The 24638-nt window shown below is 38.9% G+C and overlaps 1 protein-coding gene across 1 annotated transcript; it reads left to right on the forward strand.

The window, feature by feature from the left end:
- The first annotated feature begins 46 nt into the window (after positions 1-46).
- On the forward strand, positions 47-24427 carry LOC106933177 (myelin protein zero-like protein 2). Its single transcript, XM_088011763.1, has 5 exons — positions 47-1631; positions 20713-20882; positions 21215-21425; positions 21828-22002; positions 24124-24427. The coding sequence occupies exons 1-5, from the start codon at positions 1577-1579 to the stop codon at positions 24278-24280; spliced, it is 768 nt and encodes a 255-aa protein (XP_087867889.1). The 5' UTR covers positions 47-1576; the 3' UTR covers positions 24281-24427.
- Positions 24428-24638: the final 211 nt, after the last annotated feature.

Below are 24638 nucleotides of genomic sequence, written 5' to 3' on the forward strand. Positions count from 1 at the left end.
TCAGATGACTGCAGTTCCACAAAAGCCTGTTATTCAATCTTCAGTTGAAATTATGTGTGCTTGAAGCAGGGGAATGGCTAAAACGTGTAGGGCGGTGTGTGTTGAGGACCAGGGTTGGAAACACTCTGTCACCAGTTCTGCGTTTCCAGCTTTTGTAAGTATTTTTGGACTTATTTAATTAAACCATGGCTCATGAACATTCCGTTCTCCTGTCTGCACTTTGGTCCTACTCCCGTTCCTGCACCCTCCATGACAGCTCCAGGTGTGGTCTTGAAACACATCCACAGGTGTAACTCCAATTATCTCAGATGTGTCATTTAATTTCTCAGAGGTCTCAAAAGCCATGACTTAATTGTCTGAACTTTCCCAATCTGCTTTTAAAGAGCTTAGTAAATAAATATCTGACCTACCCTTTAATTAAAATGACAATTAGCAAATGGAAACAATTATAGTTACTTTCATTGCCCTGAATTAAGAGAAATTTCTGATTTAACTTCAGATACAGATGATTTTTTTATTTTTTATTTAGAGTATTTAAACTTCAACAGTAAAATCATGGGCAGGCTTGATGAAAGTTAATGGATAACGTGGTGCTTCTCTGCCCCCCTGTGGCTAAACGATGCAAAGTTATGCTTTTCAAAATAAGTTGTGACAAACATTCTCTTCTATTGTTTTGGAGGCAAATTCTTATTTATTAATTTTTTTTATGAGCAAGGGAATTAAACATAAATGAAGCTCTGTGGTATTTTTTGTAAACAAGACTAAATATTATTTAACCTTTTTTTTTTTTTATAAAAAATCAATCCGAGTACATCACCTAATAAAGTCGCCTAAGATTCCAGACTTCTTTAAAACGTCATCGTTAATGTCTGACTTTGCATTTATGGGGAAGTGATGTCATAAGCAGAAACAAACTTACAAGTAGATGAATGAGGTGACATCTCAATAATTAATATTACGGAAAAGCGCATTAAAGAATGATTTAAAAATCATGGCATAAAAACATATTTTCTATTTTTTTTTTTAAACAAGTTTTGCTACTGTAGCCATTGCTGTCTTACTTTTTCAACAGGTTTGCTTTAGAATTAAAGTATTTAAAATATATATGAATTTATTGTTTATAGTGTATAAAACTTAAGTTATAAAACTGTTTCCATCACATGTTTGAGACCGATTAGATTTTCCAGCGTATGGTCAGTTTACATAACACCAGGCACGCGTACCTGTAGCAGCAGAACTGGTCCGATGAGACATAGATGTTCAAATCTTGTTCCTCTTCCTCTTTTTTCTCCTTTCTTTTTTTTTTCACTCCGCCCGAAATTATAGTGGGAGGGAGGGTACTAGGAGTCAAATCTTTGAGGCCAGAAGACAAGCTAGGAAGCGTCTTTGGACAGGGAAGCTGAAATAAAGGACTTATCGCGACCTTTTTCTATTTTCTTCTCTTTCTTACTCTCCCCAAGGGGAGATTTTTGCCGCTCGGCTCTGCTGTCTCTGTGAGTCAGTCTGTGGAAGGAGTTTGAACAGGCTGGGGTTTGTTGACTCTTCTCCCCCACTGCTCAGTTGACTGGCCGACCAAATGTGCGTAAAGGGGCTCAATATCATCGCTGTCCTGTTTGGACTCGCAGCTTCAGGTGAGTGAGACTGAAAACGCTGGCATGCTTTTAGTTTAAAATGACGCTTGATGTTCTGAATCTGTTTCTTGGTTGTGCACGTTGATCTAATTTGACTTATCGAGTCAAAAGTTTCCATGCTGTGCTGTCTTTTTTTTTGTTGGGGGGGAGATTTTAAAACTTAGCTGGAAGACTATTTGGATATTCCATAAATAGTCGAGGTTTAAAATTAAAAAGACAACCGTGACTGACTGTCCACTAGTTAAGACTCCGCGGGGACCCCTAACCTTTAACTCAATGCGCTGCCGTGCGTCATCGGGAAGTGGAGAACTTTGGCACTGTGGCACCGGGTGGGTCGCTTAAGAATTCCTGTAAAACATCCTTAGTAAGAACTTCTTTCTGACGAACTAACGACTTTACCGGCATCAGAAGTCTGCCGCATTGTCTTTGTGTTTTCGCACAACCTCCTTTTCCTGCCCATTAATGCGCATCCGTGCTTGTGTACGTATACGCGGAGACTCTAAAGTGGCCACTTGGACGCAGATAAGTCCACCTGCTTCCCGTTAGCAGGGGGTCCAGGATATGTCTTGGGATAAACAGTAATGGAGCACATCCTCCTATTAAAGCGCTCAGACGGCGCCGTAAAATGTAACACGTTTTAATAAGTGCGCAAATGCGCGCATCAGCGGCAATTCATTCAGCGTACGGCAGGTTGTTTAACCTTGAAGTAATCTGCGCCCAGCCCTGTTAAGTGGATTATATTGATTGAACATTTCCATCCAGTGCCAAAGCACCACGCAGGGGTCCGGTGTAGCAGCAAGCTGCTTATGTTTACAGTGAACATGTGCCTGTGGATCCATCATAACAGTCTGACAGGGCCTGAGCAGCAGGATGACTAAATATTTGGATGTGGAAGGATGGCTGATCAAATAAGTACATGTTTATGAGGGAACTGATTGCAGCTCAGCAGTATCTCAGTTCTCATGATTGTTTGCTGTAGAGTTTTCCTTCAAGCTTTGTTGCACTGGCATCCCACTAATGAAACAAGAAAGCACATGTCTCACTTTCATGACAGATATAACACATGTGCACAAAATTTATTTTCATCTATTTTTTTTTAACATCTGTTGCTATTGCATAATCTGAAAGACTATTTTTTTTGCTCTTCCCCCTGCTGCTGTTTTAACAAGTGAAGGGTTTTCCTAAAAACATTTGGTTTTCATTTTTGAATTTACAGAAAGACTCATAACATTACAAAACAGAATGGTGTTGCCCTAAGCTTTGGAGATCACGTGTGCTGGAGATGTGACTATGACCATGGAAAACGTGATTCTTATGAAGTTTACCTGAATCTCTTCTGAGAGACCAAAACAAAGTAGTGCATAGTTTTGAAGTAATTTGAGAGATGATCTAAAACGAAAGATAAAGGCTTTTCAAAACATTTTAAAATTGGATATCCTAAAAAAGATTATGCTTATTTTAATTTAGCAGCCATTTATGCTGAAACCACTAAATGTCCAATGTAAGATAATGCCATCAGAAGTCAAGTGGTTAGAAATTGGAGTCAACTTGTGCATAATTTAATTGTAGGAAGAATACATACGTTTAAGATCTCATTGGTCGTAGGAATTCTCCCTGGTTAAAACCAAGGAACACAAGCAGGTGGGTTAGAAATGCAGTTCTTGAGAAGTTTAAAGCCGGGATGTTCCAGACTTTGAACAACTCACTGTTCAGTCCATCGTCTGGAAATGGAAAGAATATGGGACAACTGCAAACTTACAAATGCATGACTAAACTGACAGGCTTCTGGGGTACGTTTTCTGATAGACGCTGCCCTTGCCTTGGCCTAAGTTGAGTCTGGAGGAGCTGCAGAGTTCTCCTGCCTCAAGCTGCTCAGTTTGACCCACCAGCAAAACTATGTGTGGCAAACAGCGTGCATCATCCTAAGCACATCGTCTTAGTTCGTGAAGCATTGTGGTGAGAGGATCAAAAATTGCCTTCCAGTTTAAATGTTTAGGATTTTATTTGTATTGCAGTGCAGAAAGAAGCCATGTTGGCTTCTTTCTGCATGGAGCTCTTATGTTCTCCATATGTACATGAGGGTTCTGTTTATATTTGTCGGCTTTCTCCAACAATCCAAACACATAACTGTTAACCAATCACAGTTATGTACCACTTCCTGCTAGTCTAAAACATAAAATCCAGATAAAACTAATGGAGGAATGTGGGTATGAAAAGTTAAAGGGGTATGACTGCTAATGTAAACTTTGTAGGTTTTGAAAGATATTACACTTGAAATTCTGATTTCTATCTGTATTCATTTGAAAGCTGTGCTGTCAAATACCTCCTTCCTCCCTCCCAAGCCCCACCACCACTGGTAAACATCAGCTCTAGGTCTCCTTGGAGCCCCCTCCCTGTTTTGGGTGTGTAGCCCACACTGCTGCCCACAAGTTTCCATCTTACCACAGTTAGAAATATGAACCATGAGAGGAAATGTGGTTTTCGTTTTTCCGCCAATCACTGTACTTGCACTTTTAGATGGGCCTACATTTCTGAAAATTGTCATCAGTGGTTACAGTTGAATTGCATATAATGGATGTTGGTGTCAGGATGCAGCCAGTTCTGTTGGAAGTCATCAGCTTCAACCCACATTAGCTCTGCAACGATTTACAAAAAAATAAAAATAAATAATTCAGTCTGTGCTTTTAGAGATCCCTCAGATAAGAATGTATAACCAAATTTTGCTCACGCATGTTCATATTTGACTGCATTCTGTTTCATGAGTCCTATTCTTAAACGTCTGAGTATGTTTTCATCTGAAACAGCCCCATACTTTGCATAATTACCCCACCAAAGGTCCTGCCACACTTCTACCATATGTTGCCATTTTCCTCTCAGTGAACAAAGTTTCTTTCATGTTGAGTTCTGGAGAACTACAACATACAGTCCAGAGATACCTGGACTTCTGGCAGGTCAACGTAGAACAAACTGCTGATTTTACTATTAGATATAATAGTTAGCCTGCATTGTGTGAACTTGTTTAAGAACTTACCAGTTATTCTAATTGATGGGATAAATGTTTAAATAACATGGAATTCCAAACTCACTGCATCCCAATAGGAGGTGGTGGGTATTTCTGGGAACATAACGTGACTTTGGAACTCACTGAGGAGCTAGGGTTTTGCTTTTTAAAACTAAATGTGTAATGAAGCAGACATGAAAATGACAATCCAGGGGTTGCTGAAGGCTCACGATGCTGAGTGGTGAAGGCTTCCACCCTCACAGTTTCTGTTTATGTTCATGCATGCAACCCTGGATCTGAATAGCAGAGGCTGAAACAGAAACATCTTAGAGTTTTATTCCTGTAAGATGTATAAACAAGGTCACTCCAAAGCAAACAAGCTCTGTAAACACAAAACTTGGACTAGTCAGCTGAACGTCTAATCAAATGTTGCAATCAATAATGAAATTTTCAAAAAACTAGGTGAGAAAAATACGATCAAAAATAATCATTTTTGATCACTTATAGCTGATTAGGGAGTTTGCATCTGTCTTTTTTTTTTTAATTTATATACAGTCATTTTCAGTAAATTAGAATATCTCCACATACATAATCACAGATTAAAAGTACATTTTTAAAAGGTAGTTTTTTTTAAAATGCAAAAAGACATTTTTGCAATAAGAATTTCTTTTTGTTCTGATATAATCTAAAATGTTGTGTGTTCATTAGCTGTAAGCAGAAACTCATCTTAATAGAAATGAAGGCTTGAAAACATTGATGAATGTAAGCAATCTATCATAGGTTTCACATGGTGAATTCAGTTATTGAAATACACATTTTAAAAACATTGTAATCTGATTTTTTTTTTCATAAATGGTACTATAAATATTAGACATAGCTGCTCAGTGCTTTAGGCAATTCATTGCATGAATTAAACCAGAGAGGATTCATGTTTTGGTTTGAAGTTTTAATGAAATTTGTTTTAGAATTTTTGTGAGTGGAAAATAAAAATCATCACAGTTTGGGGTGTAAAGGCTCAGAAAGCTGAGGGGTGTTTCTGTGGAGTGTGGAGTGTTTCTCTTGTTTTTTATTTAGGATACAGGGACCAGCCTCGTGGGATTTTACAAACACCATGTAGACGTTAGATGGATGTTGTTGTTTTGATTGTATCTGTAGTGGTTGGCAGTAAACTCCCAGGTGTTTTATGGCGGTTGAACTCCTCTGATTAACGTATTTAGTGCCTTTGCTCTGACACTGAGATCTGGTAACGCACACATAGTTTGTTCTCCTTTTACTCATTGGGCTTTGTTACTGAGCTTGTAAATGGTGAGCTCAGCAGGAGGATGGAGACAGAGGCGTTACTCCAAACTCCCAGTTCCAAACTGGTCATACTTAACATTTTCCACAGTCCTTCGATCTTTCACTGCATGTGTTTTAGAAATGGTACACATGGATTGGGTTGGCATCAAATCTGGGTCTTGCTTGACTGTGACAATGTGCGGTCAGACTTCCTTTAAAAACTTGCAATACAGAGAAAACTCTCATACTAAACAGTTTCGGTACCACATTTTCTGGCATACTGCTGTTATTAGAAACTAAATGTGTCACATTTTTTCTCTTTTTCATCACATGGCTGACATTGACTCACTCACACTCCAACTAACAATTTGTAGAAAGAAGGGAGGTCGACTTCGCTCAGTTTTAATTTCTTAAACTAGATTACTTTCTTGTCTCGTCCAAACACAGATATCCAACTAAGTCGCTTTCAAACATCGTCATCCGTCTTTGTTGACTGTAGCTCTGTCGTCTTCATGTCTGTGCCTTACTTTAATGCCTCTCTTCCCACAAGATTTTTCCTGTCCAGGCAGTAACATGGAAAGCTCACAGGCTGACATGTGCCAGCCTGACTTAACATACAGGTTTAGCACACAAGAACACATACTTTGCCAGTGACTGTACAGCTGCTGTTGACTGCAGAATAGCAAACGATCACACAAGCTGTGAGTCTTCAGTTGAACCTTGTTGAGTTTACAGTACAGGAGAAGCATCTTGGAAATGTTTACTGGGATATATCTGTTATCTGTCTCTCGTGGCGCCTCTAATCTCTTGCCTGTAGTGGCATGAACAGAAGAAAACATGGCTGTGGTGGGTTTTTTTTGGGGTTTTTTTTGACATGGTGTGCTGACACACCTTGGAGTGCACCAAGCCCTTTGAGATGAGTTGACAGAATGACTCAAGGGCGCGTTGAGTCGACAATGACGTATTAATACGCAAGGTCAAGCAGCCGTCTGTGAAGTGTTAAAATGTACCAAGGTCCTTGGCGCCAAGTGCAAACAGGGAATTTGATTTTCATTTCACACTGTAAAGTGTTTGGGTTTGCCAGCGTGTGTACGATTTGAACACACACATTTATCTCCATCTCAGGAAAACTCAAATTCTGCATTGTTACTAGTAGCTTTTTCTGTTTGCATTGCCACAGTTTTCCAATTTTTTTATTTTTTATTTTTGGCCCAATTCTCAAAGACCTGGGCACAAACAAGCAGATCTGCATGTCAAAGAAGAACCCCAGGTAAATTTCCATATTAGTCATTATTTTCCTCTGAATCCCTTTCTGTTTGCGTCGTGACATACGGAAAGCCAAGATGCATGTCCTTACTGGTAAAAAACTAGAAACATTAAGGGCAGATTAGTGATAAAATCAGTGTCAAAGCCAGAAAACAAAAATATGATCCATCTTCAGTCATTTATTTTAAAATGTACAGTTTAAACCAGATATAAACATAAATCAAATTAAAATGCACACATTTCTTCTCTCTTCCTGATTTTAAATCAGACCAAACATCTCTTCTTTTATAATTATTTCTAACTATTTCTATTGGCTAATTCAGAAGTGTACTGACATTTTTAATTTATTTATTTTATGTGGTTTCATCTTGTAGACCAACACAAAGTAGGAACTGTGTAGTGGAATAAAAAACAAAATGTTTCTTTTTAGAGTTTTTAATGGTAAACATGTGAAAAGTGTTGTATTTCTATTCAGCTCCCCAGGATAAATACTGTGGAACGTCTTTTGCTCAAACAATGTGCTGCATGTCTTTTGAATAATGTTTTTAGCAAGAGAATGAAATCGTCTGATCTCTTTGTAAAACATCTCAAGACCAGTCAGGTTTGGATGACAGGCGTCTTTGAACATCAGACTTGGTCTTACCGCAAATTCTTATGTGGATTTAAGAATTTTTTTTTTATCCAGCGTCGCCCTGCATTTAAATAAAACACTTTTCAATCCACTGTGACCAGCTTCACTCTCCCTGTTGAAGAAAATCCCCCAAACCACAATGCTGATTAAACACAACAGAGTCTGGATATAATCAGACAAAGAAATAAATAAAAAGCTCAACACAGCCTTTGGAGGTGCAAGAAAATCTGGAGCTAAAAACAAAGTTTGTGAAAAAAGTTTATATTTGCTTTCCACACCTCGTCACTGTCACTTTGTGGATTTTTCCGCTGCTAAGAGTACAAGGCGAAGCACTCACTTCATTTGCATGTGCAAGTAAAATTAGTATGTTAAAGATAACAGAAAAGAAACACGATAATAAACGGCTCACAAAAGGGCTAACGCGACTTGCCTGTTGGTTTTTTCGCAGATTGGAATTTAAAACGTGTGCTTCGTCATTCTTTGTAAAACGATGATGAAAAAGTTTCATAAGCTGCTGAGCAAGTTATAACCAGTCACATCAACAAGGTACTTCAAGTAGAAAAGCTATTTAAAATGGTTGCATAAAAGCTTGACTGCGGCAAAAACTGTGTATTTGCACTTCAGTTTGTATCTAATTAAATGTTTCACACACTCTCCACTAATATGTTCCTGCAGTGTTTGAAAGCACAGAAAGCCGTGACAAAGCTGCAGGGTTGTTTGACACCAGTGGCTTTTATTCATTAGGCAGGAAGTTGAGCAGAAAGAGAAGGGAAAGAAATGCAGTAAAATGGTCCGGGGCTGGGAATCAAACTTTGGACTACAGTTTTTGAGGATTGTAGCTTCAGCATAAGTCGCAGCCACTCCACCAATGAGCCACATGGCACCCAAGCTGCAATATTCGACGCTTGTATAACATTAATTTGCAAATCCCACTTGTCTTCCTTCTTGGAATTGGCGGAAAGTTGAGTTGGGTTTAAGTCATTCCTAGATTTAGTTTCTGACTTCCCTGGAAACTGGAATATGGCAGAAGTAGCAGCCACTGGCACTCGTTCTTTGTTCACTAATGTCCATATTGGTTCATACTGGGGGTTCTTGATTATTTCCTCACTGCACAAAGATCAGTGTGTGAAGACTCAGTTTGCCTGTCAGTGGTTATTAGTGCCACAGTACAGATAACTCATTTGTATCATAATTGAAGAAGCTAATTTGTCTTCTGTAGGTGACGCATGTGGAACCAATGGGGTCATAGTTTGAGAACTATGCGAATATAGAAATATAAATTTGTTTTTGTTTTTTTTAAGCCTGATTCAACCTAAAAACACAGAGACAGACTGTGCTTTTCCTCTTTAAAAAGCCAATCCCTCTACACCACATAATAAAACTGTTTGCAAGGAGCAGTTCTCTTTGTGACTATCTTGGAAAATTGGTACGTGCCCCTTTAAGGCAGCTTGCAACGATCAGAGGTCTGTACCTCCTACACAATGTGGCTTGTCCTTGCTGTGTATTCTGTCATTTGCCCACTCCATCATCAGCTCTGGAGCAGAGGGGGAAACCGCAGTGGGACTGGATCCATTCTGACTCACACCACTGTTTCACAAGGGACATTTGTCTATATAGTGCGGTAGTAAATATGTTAAATTATAAGGTAGCCTTTTTGTTGTTGGGTTGTTTGTGTGCCAGACGCTTGTGGGCTGAGCTGGATTGAAGCTTAGACCCCCTCCTTCCATACCTCCAGCAAGAGTATCTAATCCCAGGGAGAAGTTGTCGAGTCAGCTGCTTGGTGGGAGTGAAAGGAGTTTGATGGATTAAATACTTATCCTCATTCACTCACTTCACGTTTCCTCTGGACACTGTCGCCTGATGAATTACAATTGGGCTGGAGGAAGTAGGAGGAGAGTGGAAGGAAGAAAGGACGAGAGAGTTCAAAAGAGAAATTGATTTTTGGTCAACTGACCTCTAGACTGCAGTCGGACACATTAGTCCGACGTGTTTCTCCACATTTGTCTTTAAAGAAAGTGGGGGTGGAAAGTTTAATAGCAAAACAGTTATGATGAACATTTTCAGTCTGAGGAAAAAAAATTGATTTCTGTCCATTACCTTATAAAAAGCATTTTTAAAAGCTTTCTTTCGCTTTTGGTTGTTTTTGAGCTTTGAGAAAGATTACTAGAGACAGGTTCTCGGTTTTAATCTTGCACATGAAGAAAGAAAATGATGGATGTTTAAAAACACATGGATATAACTTAATTATTGCATTTTTTGTGGAACTATTTTTTTTTTTTCGGTATAGCAGAATCTGGTTTGTAGGACATTTTCTAAACGGAGCATCCTCCACACGTTTGCTCCACTAGTAAAGACGTGTGAAAAGAAATTTCATAAGAATAAACAGATAAGGACCTTTGACTATTTGCTCCAGTTTGTTTTCATCTCTGTTCTCTTCAGCTCAGCACATGTTTTCTATAGGATTTTGTCTTGATATAGCAAAATATCTTGGCTCATCATACTGCTGAAAGAGCTGGTGATGACCAGTTTTCATTTGAATCTTCTGGCATTTGACTTAATCATTTCAGGCACATTAATAAGGTTCCCTGGCCAATTGAAGTTAAAACAAGCCCACTTCATCAGATACTTGCACAGTGCTCATAAGGTGCTTTTCCACACAAATACACTTTGATTCAAACTAGATACTTGAACCTAAAAGTCCAATCTTAGTTATAGTTCCTGTTAAATTTTATAAAGTCTACAAATTTATTATGATGGGACCAAAAAGGCTTTTCCTCTTCCATGCCAGTTTTAAACTTTTTTTTTTATCATAAATGAGTTAAACAAACAAACAAACAAAAAAAATTCCTCACATATAAAGAATAAAAGGCATCTGCCATTGCTAGATAGCCCACTCTGTTCTTTTCCAAGACATCGGCCTCTGCCACGTGATATTTTCCCTGCCCTTTGGGAACAGGAAGTCTCAGAATCAGAGATATTGTCCAAGATTGTGTGCATAAACAAGATTTTTTTCCCATGCTCACAGGATACAGACAGTAAGTGTATATGTAAAATTAATGAATACATAAAAGATTACTTATGTAATATACATGTATGATCAACATAAAAAAGTAGAGATTTTTAAAAGAAAAATCTTAGAAATGTATTTTTAAGGAATTCTTGGTACAAATTTGTAATATTGTCCAAAAAACTGAGTTCTTACTGATATTTTTTTCTAATGAAATTAAAGTTCAGAGTTAAAGTTGGCTAACTATGCTAATTTGCAAATGCCAGCTAATAGAGTTTCAAGTAGCATTTTGACAAGATATTTTCACTTCCCAAGCTGCATTTTCTTTCCTCTATGTATTAAGCTCTAGCAGATAGATGAATTTTCCTTCAATAATTTACATTTCAGAGGAAAGAAATTGTGAATTGGTGAGTCCACAAATAGGCTGGAGTCCACTGTCAAATTTGACTGTCAAATTTCTAGCTAGCAAACATTGCATTTGCCTCTGTAATGCTGCATTACTGTACTTCTTCCCAGCTTTTCCTATCTCCCATCTCTATGTCACAATGTTTATTTCAGCACTGTGTCCATCTCAGGGGTTCCCCTTCCATTAGACCACTCAACACTCCCTCAGCTCTGGGTTCTGAAAACATGTTACCTGAACCGGCTTTTCCCAGCCCCTCGTGAAAGGCAAGCCTTGTGCAAAGACAGAAAGAACCAAAACTGGCCTTGTGAAACTTCTCACAAAGAGCAGAACAGGCTCTTTGTAAGAGACTCGGCTCTATGCGTGTTTTGTTCCGTCTTAAAATGTGTCCTTCAAACGCGGGGCAGCGAAAGAGGCTGGTTTCCTCCCATGGTCCTGTTGTTTCTGACCCGTGATTATGAGAGGAAATGCACAAAAACAGGCCCTTTTGGGGGGTAATGTAATGGGACTGATTTTCTGATTCAGTAAGTTTTGCCAGGTCCTTGGTTTCACTTGCTGTCATTCTTAAAGTCTTGAAGGAAGATGATTTTCAGCCCTGGCTGAACACTGCTTGCGTAAGCTGTTTAGCCTAAGCTGGAGTGTGGAATAGCTCTTTGTACATGACTGTCAGTCACGTACAAGAGCAGGTTGCCTGGTTTACGTCAATACAGGATAAATCTTAGTGTTTTCTAACTAGTTTGCCTAAACCTTTAATAGATATACTCCTTTTTTCACATTGCAAACATGAATGTTGATGTATTATAATGGGATTTAGTTTTATAGTAGAAAGTCAATGATAATTAAATCTGAATTTAAAAGAAAATCTTGCATGATTTTCAAGTTCTTATCTAGACTTTTAGACCTGGACCTTTCTTTATTGTACAAAGAGATAATGTTCAGCATTTCATTGACCTTTTCAAAGGAAAGATACATGGTACCAGTTTGTAGCAAAAAATACTAATTTCCACTTGTATTTGCAGTCCCTGGACAGGTTGATGGCAATCAATGAGTAACCTTTAGAACTCACCTAATTAGTTAAAACAAATTAAGTGTTTTAATCTCAGCATAAATTCAGCTGTTCTGTGGCAGGGGAAGTTGTTTCTTAGAGAGCATTAATGAACAAACATCATGTAGATCAGTCATCACAACACTGATGAGATAGTTTAGATCAAAGCAAATCTCAAAGTTCATCCCTAAATCTAATGGAGAAATGTGCTGCTTAGACGACCATCCATGCAATCTGACTAAGCTTGACCTGTTTTTATTTTTATTTCTATTTTTTTTAAATGGAGAAATATTTCAGTGCAAGACTTGTAGAGACATCCTGCCAAAAAACAAACCAAAAAAAGATGATTTTGCTAAGTTTGATTCAGGTGGGCTGAATTAAAATCACAATCTTCTCTAATTCTTATAGTAATAAAATTAAGAATTATTACTAATTTTTAATCCCATTTAATTCACAAATGTACTCTGTTTGTCTTTGTCCATCACAAAAAAAATCCTGTGAATTGCAATATGATTTGTGGTTTTGACATGACAAAGTGTAACAAAGGGAGACACTTTTGCAAGCCTCAAAAGGAGAATGGACCGGCTGAGGTCCATTCTCCTTGAGAGGTCCATTCTCCTAGGAAGCATCTATAAAAAAACAGGATTGTAAATTTAGTGTTCAGGAGGATGCTAAGTATATACAATAAAGCATGGACATTTAAAGCATTGATAAAATTGTTTATTACTCTGGGTGCAAGAGAGAGAAGACATAAGTCGAACAGAAGGAAGGTTCCTGCAGACAGAAAGTTTAGGTAAAACTAAATGTCTGGGTTTTGCTGATCCTCCTTAAAGCCCTCCTAAATGTCACTACCAAGGCTTGGCTGCTTCTGTAAGCTTAGAAGAGCGTGTGCCTCTGTCAGAGAGTCTGCCAGAGGCACAAATGTTTATCTACTGTTATTTTTGTTCTGCAGGTATGAAAACCAAATGGGACCTCTTGCAAGCACAGTAAAAGTTTGGTTTGCATTGCTATTGTAAATGTCAAGCTTGTTTTCAGACTGTTCTGGACGCTGCCAGGGTTGCCCTTTGTCACTGATTCTAGTTGTAACTTTCATGGACAGAATTTCTAAATGCAGCCAGGAAGATCTCAGTTCAGACTTTACCATTTAAGACTTCAAGCGTAAATGCTCCTTTTTGCAGTTGATGTAGTGCTGCTGGCCTACATCAACCTCTAGGGTGAGTTGGCTGCTTCTACAAGAAAAGAAATTCAAATATCTAGGGTGGAGGAAGCATACTGACAGGCTGCTGTAATGCAGCTGGTGTAAGGTGGGGCAGAAAATGATGGACTGGAAGGGAAAGTTTTATTCCACCCTTTCCTCACTCATGAAACGATCTCTGTCTGCAGCTGGATCCATTCCTAGGGATGGAGAAGGGAACGCTGCTCATTGAGTCACACCTACTCTGTTTTCGTCGTATTTACGTCAGGCTTAAAAAAGTCCAACCCGACCCGCCCTGATCTAGATCCAACCCGACCAATTAACTTTAATTAGAGACAAGAGCCCAAAGTAAATCTGATATATTTTAATTAAGATTTTACTGTTTTCACTTTTAGACCATAATTTGAGTAAGCATTGTAGCTTCTCCCTTTTGCAGGTTTTTTTTTTATATCTTCCAACTCCATTTTGTCGCTTGTTATCACAGGGTGAGTCAAGTGCAAGCCGTCTGGGATGTGAGATTTATAGGATTGAAGCAGGGCTGTGTGCAGTGTGCTGCACCAGTTGCAGTCTAATGAACTTTTACACCTTACTTTCTTTCTTTCCTCAACAGGGTAAGCTACCAACTCCTCTATTTAAACCATAAGTAGATTAATACAACTTCATATCCCGCATTCTTGTTTTGTTTTTTATGTGTTGTATGTATTGTAAGCTTATCAAATGCGCCACAGAAGGCCAATCCTGATCTTAACATTGAGGAAATAATTCTGGCCCAGATTTTGGCTTGGGTCTTATATCTACTCTACTGCTTTGTATAGCTCCAGTTGTGATAATTTTGCCGTCTGGGGGCCTTCTTCGAGAAATCTTCAGGCATATTCTACAGAGACTATCTGCTTAAGACATTATTTTCATTATGACTCAATAGTCTTGGGAATGATTCAGAATTCCTCTGGGTAGCCGAACAGAGGAATATCTGAAAAATGATTTTTGAACCATAATGAAATAAAAACTTGAGGTGCTCTAAACACTTTCTGTTAGCAATGTACCAACCTTGACAGTGTGAAAACATGAATCTGTCAATTTGGCTACACGCGTAAGAACCTGCCAACCCTGGTTTCCTCTAAATGAAGCATATTAATGAGTCAAATACTGTTTAATATTCATTCCTTCTTCTTCAGAAAGCTTTTCTTTACAGTAACGGGATCACAGCCAAGCAAATCTAATCACACTTGAGTGAGTCTTGCTTATTATTTCACAGTGTATCAAAGTATTTACCCCTTTGGCCCCAGACGGAGCAGTGGAGTGGAGCAGCTAGCACCAAGTAGTGTTGACGGGTGGAATAAAGTACATTAATGGCTCAGCATGTTCATTGTAATGTAATGTATTGGATGCATTGATAGAAAATATGGAGTAATGCCAAGTCCAGCAGTATGTTCTGTAGAGGCTGTGTGTGCGTGTGCATGTGTGCGTGTGTGTGTGTGCGTGTGTGTGTGTGTGTGTGTGTGTCAGCAATGAGCATCCAGAGTTACACACCGAGGAAAGATGTACTTTGACCTTTTCCAAGTATTCCTGCTGCTGTTTGTGACTCTAAACATCTGCAGTTGCAAGACAAGAATGTGCAAATACACAAACACACACTTTCAGAGCAAATCAGTGTTTGTACTGGAGATGCTAATCTTAGCAGTTACTGTGAGTATCGACTTGTTTTACACAGGGCTCCTATATGCAGTCTCACATTTTTAAAAAGTATGGAATTTGATGCATTTTCTTGGTTTGGGTAATGTGGAAAAGATATATTTGTACTTGCAGACTTTTCCCCCTATCCATTACGAAAAAAAAAAATTCTTCTTTCATCAGCTTCTTCTTTCCTTTTCAGTAGTTGTTTCCATTGACCATACAATTACACAAAGTGGAAATATGCAAATAAATTTGCTTAATGGAAACCCTGCAATTAAAAAATTGTTTCCTTTTTTCCTCTTCCCCATTTCCTTTCCTTCTTTCTTCATGTCTTTACCTCCTTCAGTCCTTTGTGTTTTTCCACCTTTCCGTCCTTAGTCCACTGCATCTTCTCTTCCTTCTGTGATTTTTGTTTCCCATGTCCTTTCTTCTTTCGACCCCCCTTTCTTACATCCTTTCATATGTCCTACCTTGTTCCCTTCATTGTCCTTTCTCTCTACCTTTAATTCCTTCCTTCCATGTGTTCATTCTTCTATCTGTCCTTTTTCACTTTACCTTTTACCATTTCACCCTTGTTTCCTTGGTCTGGAAAAGTAAAAAATGTTGCACATTATTATGTATTTTAATTGGTGGTTAGTTTTGTAACCCTCTTTTTTTTATAAATGGGTATTTTTTTTACTTATCCTAAGACCTTCTTACCTCTAAGGCCAACATGAGATTAAAAAGTAGCAGAAATAACCTCTGGACGCTGGGTGTGTTCAGCTCTGGCCAGACAGGATGTTCACTCATAAACAAGTCGGTGACCTAGATTAGAAAGGGAGGGGAAAAAAAACAAAACAAGAAATACAACAATAACAATGGCAATAAGCAGAAAAAAAACAAGTATAATTATGCTAGCTAGCTCTAAAAGTGCAAACAGACAAATCTTCCATCCTTTTATTTTCCTAAGCTAATCATCTTTTTGACCATTCTTCTCTTCTCTATTTGTGTAAATTACTCAAATTCTATTATCCTTATGGTCTTACTCAAGTAATGACATGCCACTTAGTTCCTACTAATGACTGATTAATTAATGTTCTTGTACTTTTAGCCACTGGGAAAAATGAATAACCAGGGCACTGTCCATAGTTTAGAAAGCACCATCATTCTGCTAATTAAATGTTTTCCTTCGAAAAGCCCTAATTAACCTCAACTCCCAACCAGTTCAGTTTACATCAAAGGACAGTGTTGTTGAAAGCATTGTGCTGTATTCTTGTTCAGAGATTGGGGGGTGGGAATTTCAATTTGTATGTTGTAAATGGACTTGAGGTAGGAGTGGGAAATGAAGTGCAGTGGCCTGGAAGTGCACTTTCTAATGGTAGACATGACGGACATGGTAGACATGAGCTCTGAAGTCATTTTAAATTTTACTTAATCGCTTTGCTAATCTTGCCTCTGGTCTTTAAACACTAAGCAAGAATGTAAAAAGTAGTGTGTTTAACTTTGGGTTGTGATCTCTGAGGAGCAGACGTTGCAGAGATTAATCCAATTTTCTCATGAGTAAACAAGTCTTGGCGGCAGGCTTCAATGGAGCCATCTTAGAGGCTTAATGAGACGCTCCACAACATTAGCACTATCTAGTTTTCAGGCTCTTCTAAAAGCTGTGCCTCCAAGAGAAGTAAATTATCAATCAGTTGGGATACTTGTGAATTTTACACCCAGACTTGCAAACTATAAGTAGGATAAAGTTGCTAATATCGGTGCCAGTTACTTTATTGAAGTGTCCACAGGTCTATGGAAGTATGAAGTGATTTTAAATAACCAACATTCCTCTCTGTGTACCCAGTGCTTCTGTGATTCTGCATTGTAGAAGGAATTTCTTGTGTATAACCTAAAGTATGCACCTAAAACAGCCAATGCTCAAAGTCAATAAATCACTTTCTTTGTGTTTCTTGGAATGACTTAGAAACATTTTCCATCTGTAAAACACCTCTATTGCTTGTTCATATGCTCTGCAGGATGAGATCTACAAAACCACTGGACACACAGTCTGTATTTAATCATTGAGGATTAAATACATATGCCCCATACGACTTTAGGCTAAAAAGTGACATTAGTCAGACCTCTGAACAGTGTATACCATGCAGACTTTTTTAATTTAGCTAGGGTAGAAATGTGTTTACTATATTGAAATGGGAGGATGTGTTGTGGCTCTAGCAGGTCCAGATGTTAACTTTTCTCTGCCACTTTTTATAGCCTGGTCATTCAGTACTTAATGTGCTGTTGTAAATGACTCATTATAGTTACCTGGGTAAACTACCAAACTCTGCTTTTATCATCTGCTTTTAAGTGGTTCCAAATTGCAAAGATGTTGTTTACACTAGCAGGTGGTTTTTGTTCAACATCAACCAACATGGTGAAGTTGTTGTTGTTGTTCTTCCATGTTTTTTTTTTTTTCCAGCTCATAAATGCTACACTCTTTGTTGTGTGAATGGAAAATATCACCTGTTTCATCATTATCTGGCTACACTGGTCACTTATTGTGTAAACAGATACCTCAGTGTCATAGTATTAGTCCGAGAAGTTGAAATTATTTTGGTAAATTTTATCTCTCTCTCTCTCAAAAAAAAAAAAAAAAAAATTAGGTATATTTCAACTTTCACTTTAAATTGTCTTTGTAATTGCATCCCGGGTTTTGTTTACGGAAATTCTGCATGACATTTAAATTATGAGTCCCTTATTCAGATGTTTTACTTATTATTCTAACAAACTACAACTCTTGATAATGTAAATCTCAAAAGCACATGTTTAAATATCTCTATTTCCTCAAAGTGTTGAATCTGCTGCAAATCATCACTATAAAACAAAATGCTGTAAAGGCCTGACATATTTTGTTTGAGATGGACGGTTAAATAGTGTCTTGACCATCCGCCATTCTTCTGTGCTATTTATTTCTTCTGGTCAACCTTAACAAAAAAGGTTTCAAATTTCATGAAAAATGGGTAATTCAATCCGTACTCAGTGTTTTGAACTTATCAACATGGATTTAGGATGCAAATGCGCGCGCGCGCACACACACACACACACACACACGCACACACACGCACACACGTTTGTTTGGCTATCTTTGTGGGGACTTTCCATTGACTTCCATTCATTTCTACTAATTTCTACAGCCTAAACCTTACCTTTACCCTTTTCCTAACCCTAACCATCACATACCTAACCCTAACCCTAACCAAAACTCAATTCATACCTTAGCCCTAACTCTGACCCCTGACCCAAAAACAGGGTTTCCCCTCGTGGGGACCAGGCTCAGGTCCCCACGAGGAGCGACTGGTCCCCACAACGTAGTATATGTCAGGAAAATCGTCCCCACAAGGTATTACAAACAAACACACACACACACACACACACGCACACGCACACACACACACACACCTGCATGCAAGCTAAGGAGAGAGTTATTACTGGCTGGACTGATAGAGCTGGAACTGATGATATCTGCTTAATGAACATCCTCCATGTTGGCAATTTAATCCACTGACTTCAGAGCATCCTTACTGACAGCAAGGTAGCTGAAAGGCCAAAAGAAGTTGGGGTAGAAGATGCCTGCTTATCCAGAACACCACATGAGTTTTAACTAAATGATGGAAAGGATTCTTGCAGTTTTTCTATTGCTCACTTGTTTGACCTACTCCCAGATTTCATCAGGCTCATTTAAAACACATTAGGCTGACAGAGTGCTGTTATGGCCCCAGCGATGAGAGAGTAGCAGGTCTCTTTAATGACGTGAGGGAGCCCCTCTCACTCTCCTCCCTGTCTACAGGAAACACTGATAAGAAGCTGAAAATGCAGCCTAAGAGCGCTAAGTCCCTTACTGATATTTTCAGATCTTGCTTCTGACCCAATATCCCCATTAACTGTAGTACCAAATCAAAAATTCAGTACAGTAAACAAGTTTTTCTTGTGCATGAAAGGATACATTTATTCAAAGGGAAGATTGCAAGAATACAACATAAGAAGAGGTACAGAAATTGCAGTGGAGTTATGGAAAGGTGCTAGAGTTACTAAGGGATCGTGTATTTTCCTTAAATGAGTCTTGACTGAACAGTAGAGCTCTCTTGGCATTCTGCACCAGATTAAACCATCATAAAAACATAAATGAGTGCCTTGAATTATTACACATCCTTCTTGAACTGCTTCTTAATCTCCTCCAGTCCATCTCATGCATCCAGAAGATCTACTTTAGAAATAAATTTTGCAACAAAAAATGACTGAATTGTCCAACCGTTTTTGTTGTTTTGGTTCACTTTGGAAATGTGTTCATATATCGACGATGTGTGTGTTTTCCTGGTGGAAGAGTTGATCTTGGGTTATATCGATGGTCTGGATGTGACATTTTTTGTAAAACTTGTTTGCCTTGCATTCAGAAATATTTCCAATGGTATTTAAGACAAAGAATCTTGCAGGGTGAACCAAGAGAGGGATGAGGAATTATTGGCAAAAGGTCCTATTGAAAGTCCGAATCATCAAAGCACAGACAAGGACTCGAAGGTACTCACTTTAACATCTGTGCATCATCAGCTCTAGTTCAACTTCTCTGCACAGCCTGAAGCTACACCATAGCAGGAAAATACTGCCCACATCACAATGCAACATCCTCCACTGTACCTACTACAAATGCATCCAGTAGAACTTTCTTGTACTGCCAGTTGCAATGGAAGCCTTTGCTGTTGGATAATAACTGTTGAATACCAAATTTATAGATGATTTTTTTGAATGGTCTTGTAAGTAAACCGTTAGAGTCTAAATGCCTTCCTAAACAAAATGCAGACTATTTTTATTGTACGTGTTTCTTTTCAGGAAGTGGGGATCTCCTCTTACAACGTGGTTATAATCCAGCAGCACAAATAAATACTTGTAATTTCTTCCCAAATCTTCAGATTATGTGCTATTCACCTTGTTCTGCAGAGCTTCTATGCACAGAGTGATGGTGACGATGACAAAACCAAGTCTCTGAGTTGTGCTGCAGCTTGGCAGACGGTCAGCTTACTGTTCTCCTGGGCATTGGCTTTAATAAGGCTAGACATGCCTTCCACTATTCTTAGAGCATATATGGCTCCTTCTATTAATAGCCCTGGTGATTTTGACCAGACAGCCCTCACATAAACTTCCCCATAGCCGCAAGCCTGCTTTCTCAGTGGACTGCTTCGAAAAACAGTCGCTTCTTTTGTGATCTCCAGGAGAGGGGGAGTGTGATTGCCAGGTGGTACATCAGCAATAATTAAATGTGTTTCTAGGCCACTACATGCATAGTGTGTGCATGCTTCTGGACAATGCATGTGGGTAGAAGTGCTAGCTCATTTCCAGGGAGTTTGTGTCATCATCCACCAGTGTCAAGCAAAATTGGTGCCAGTCTCCCTCTTTGCTCTTACTTACAATTGGTCAATTTCTTGCAGCAGCAGCAGGTAGACATGAATGTGGTCACTTTTCCATTTCATAAAGAGCTGATTAACATATTCATGGTCCGTCTGTTGTTTTGAATTGTTCATGCTGTTTAGCTTTGAATGTAAACATTTCACTACATGTGCCTTTGCAGGTGTCTTGCAGGTGAGCGGAATGCGTGTTTACACATCTGGGGATGTTGAGGCGGTCAATGGGACAGACGTTCGTCTCAAATGCACATTTGACAGTTCAGCTAAGATCAACCCTGAACTTGTCATCGTCTCCTGGACTTTCAAACCCCTTTCAGGAGGCCGAGTAGATAGGGTGAGTTCGTGTGTGTGTGTGTGTGTGCGTGGGTGCGTGTGTGTGTGTGTGTGTGTGTGTGTCTGTGTGTGTGTCTGAGCAGGAGAAAGGGAGAACAAATCTCTCACCTCCATTGCTGTGTCAGGGTGCAGCCACCCCCTCATCCAACCAAAGGAGGAGGTGGTGAGTCATAAGGCTCCCAATGGAGCATCTAAGACAGCCTGTCTTTATGTACCTTTGTGTCTGCATATTGAGATTTGAGAGAATAAGAAGCAGCACATCCTAAATTTCATTAAAATAAAATAAATTCTTATTCTTATTTTTTATTTTTTTTACTATTTTTCCATTTGTAGATTTTTCATTACCAGCAAAAACCATATCTGCCTCCCGATGGCATCTTTAAGAAGCGCGTCCATTGGGCTGGTGATATCATGGGGAGCGATGCCTCCATCATACTTCGGGAGGTCAAGTTCATCTATAACGGGACCTACACCTGCCAGGTGACGAATCCTCCTGATGTTCATGGCCCGGTTGGGGAGATTCGTCTTCGTGTCGTCAAAACAGGTGAGCACCTGACATTTTGCAGAAAATGCACTCTAGCCATAAATCTGTCTGTGAGTACATGGCAAAAAAATAATTTAATTTTAAAATAAATGAAACAATATGTGCGACTGGCCACTGCAAAACTGGGAACTTACAAAGACAATCTGCTGTATAACTCGAATTATTATAAAATTATTTTGTTTCAAACTTGGGACTAAAATGATTACATCTGCCTTGTCTCACAGGTTTTAAGGGAGAGCAAGGCTTTATCCCATTGTTTTTTTTTGTTTTTTTAAAACCGCTCTTCATGGCTCATCCGGTGCTAATTTTCTGCTTGACCTTAATGTTAACAAATGCTGCATTTATTTTTCTACACCTGCACACCATGCCTTTTTCATTCGTGTGTTTTTTTTCTTGTCACAGCTTCTTTCAACGAACTTCTCTACCTGGTCCTGGCCATTGGAGGTGGCATCGCCGCTGTGGTCTTTTGTCTCATAGTCATCGTGTCCTGCAGGAGATGCAAGAGGAAACACAGACAGAGGCAGCTGGAGGGCGATGAAGAGGTTCCCCGCAAAGAGAGGAAAGACCCCACGGTGTGGTAAGACCAATGAAGTCTAGCAGATGAAGAGGGGGGACTAAGAGGAGCAGAAGATTCACACGCTTTCTCTCTTCCTCTGCGAGAGACTCTGGGGATCAGGGCATGCTATGCTCCCTCTTGGGCTCTTTTCCTGCTTCATGCTTCTCTCTCTTCCTCCATATGCGACTCCTGCCTTCAGATCCCACATTTGTACCGGTAGCAGGCAGCTGTTGTCAGACAGAAAGTGAGGAAGAATGTGCCTTTATATAGAAAGTTCTCGATGCTGAACTTTAGCCATATTGCTGCTTAGCCTCTGTGGAATTACTATGCGCCTTTCATTTCTCGAGAGAAACAACTGTTTTATCGATTCATCTTTTCCTGTTTAGCTAAATGGGCCTCCAGCCACATTTCCTGTTTGGAGTAAATGTTTTGATGAAGAAGATGTAGAACAATGGTGTATTCTTGCTGTTTACTTCCCTACTAATACAATCCAAGCCCCATTGTACAAGTGCAGTGCATGACACGTGTTTGGTGTATTATTTCAAGAAACAATAGAAACATTGAGCACTTTCCAAGCTTCCAGTGAAAATGTATTTGATCACTTTATAAAAACCCTGCACAAAGCTCTGATCATTTTCAGTGGAGGTATGTGGCGACTGTCTGATCTAACCTCTGGGGTTTTGCTTATAGTGGATGTTAAAAGTCTACACACCCCTGTTAAAATGCCAGATAAAAAATATTATCATCATGAATCAACATTTTCTATGCATATACATATATGTACATAAACCAGCACTCAAGCCACTTTCTTTATTCAATTTCAGCATTTAGTCTTCTCAGAGAGACACTGTACAAAGGCTATGAACAGATAAGGGTGAAAACACTCACAGCATTGTTTAGTTTTTTTTTTTTTTTTTTTATTTGCATGGGATGGAACTTGTATTCTTTATGGACAAAGAGTAAAATACTTTGTTTCTGATGAAAAACAACCAGGCTTGCCAACAAAAGCAACCAAAATGACACCATTCCCACTGTGAAATATGGCAGTGGTAGCACCAAGAGCTGGGGTTTATTTTTGGGAGACAGCACTAGTCTTCTTCTTTTATTTTTTTCTTTTTAATTGTTTTTAAACATCTTTAAAAAATCTGAAGGATTTTTTTAAAAAAGTAAACCTGAGAGTTTAAGATAAAGTGTTTTTTTTTTTTTTTTTTGTCACACATTAAAGTCAGCAAAGCAGCTTAATGAGAGAAAATATTTTTATTGCTTAGCTATAGTTTGGACATAAAAATCTGAGGAGGTTCCTGAAGAGGGTTGTGTTTTCCAGTGCAGATACTGCCAAGTTACGATGGTGGATGCTCACTTACTCCTACCAAAGAAAACTGAATGCTGAAATTGAAAAGTCGAATATTTTACAATTGTTGCAACGGTTTATGATGGTTTCAACTCTTGCGTGCATACACACTAAAACCTGGAGTTATAACAGGGGTGTCAACACTTACAAAGCCACTGACCATTTCTGTTCGAAATCACTACTGAAGTCATGTTACTGTGTTTTTATTTGCTACTGTGTTCTTATTTCTGTGATATGATAAAAAGTGTCTTTCAATAATTACACCTGATTGTAAGCACTTGTTGGAAACAGACTATTTTTTTACATCTTAAAATATTGTACAAAAATACAAATAATTGCAGTTAATTTTTCTATTGACTGATTTTTTTTTTTTTTTACATTTTACATTGTCATTTTTTATGTAGCATTTCTAATAGCTGGTTGTCTGTTTCAAACGATGTGCTGTATTTTCTTGGGGACCGGAGGTTTCTCTTCCAGTTTGCTGGGTTTTCAGATCTTTCTGTAAGGGTTGCTTTAACTCTCACCACCACCAGTAGAAATCACTTCTTTTTCTTTTTTTTTTTTTTTTTTTGCTTATATCGTTTATGATCATATTTATTCAAGCTTCAAAATAAATCATTCATTCAAAAACTCTGAGAAGGAAGGAAATGATTCCGACCCAAAACAAATGCAGATGAGTGAACAGATTGTATCCAGACTTTTCTCAGCCCAACCCAGTTTGATGCTAATCCATTGTACCCTCCTTCTGTGTTTGTATTTATTGGTCTTGGTGTTTTCCTACTTTATCCCAGCCACCCATCAAGGGCCGTCCACCTCTACCTGTCAGAGACATCCATAGAGATTGACAGTTCAGATGGCATGATCTCAGACCCCAGCACTGGAGACCCAAGCTCCTCCGAGGATGAAGGCTCTAGCTCGGATGATGATGATGGCGGTGACTCTGACTAAGAAGGACCAAACAGAGATAGGAATGCTGATGAGATCCCATCAGGAAACGTCCTGGAAGGAGGTTCTAAGGGCACCTTTGGATTGCACTCTTCTGCTAAGCAGAGACTTGCTGAAGGAAGTGCCGCTGCGGTGAAAGTGAGAAGATAATGAAGATGTGAGGAAAAACGAAGAATATGAATCTTTTGGAGGGGAAATAAAAAACAAGATTTCTGTAGAGATCTCAGATGAATTTCAATGCTTGGAAGCAGTTCTAAAGTAAAACAGCATTTCTGTTTGGAGGGTCCATAAATGTTTGAGGAAATGAAACGGTGGATCAAACTCGAACAAAACCCCAAAGCTTATGTGACAAACTGGATTG

This window comes from Poecilia mexicana, unplaced genomic scaffold (genome assembly GCF_051168715.1).
Source record: "Poecilia mexicana isolate PSO_F unplaced genomic scaffold, ASM5116871v1 scaffold_13, whole genome shotgun sequence".
In the NCBI taxonomy this organism is placed as follows: domain Eukaryota; kingdom Metazoa; phylum Chordata; class Actinopteri; order Cyprinodontiformes; family Poeciliidae; genus Poecilia; species Poecilia mexicana.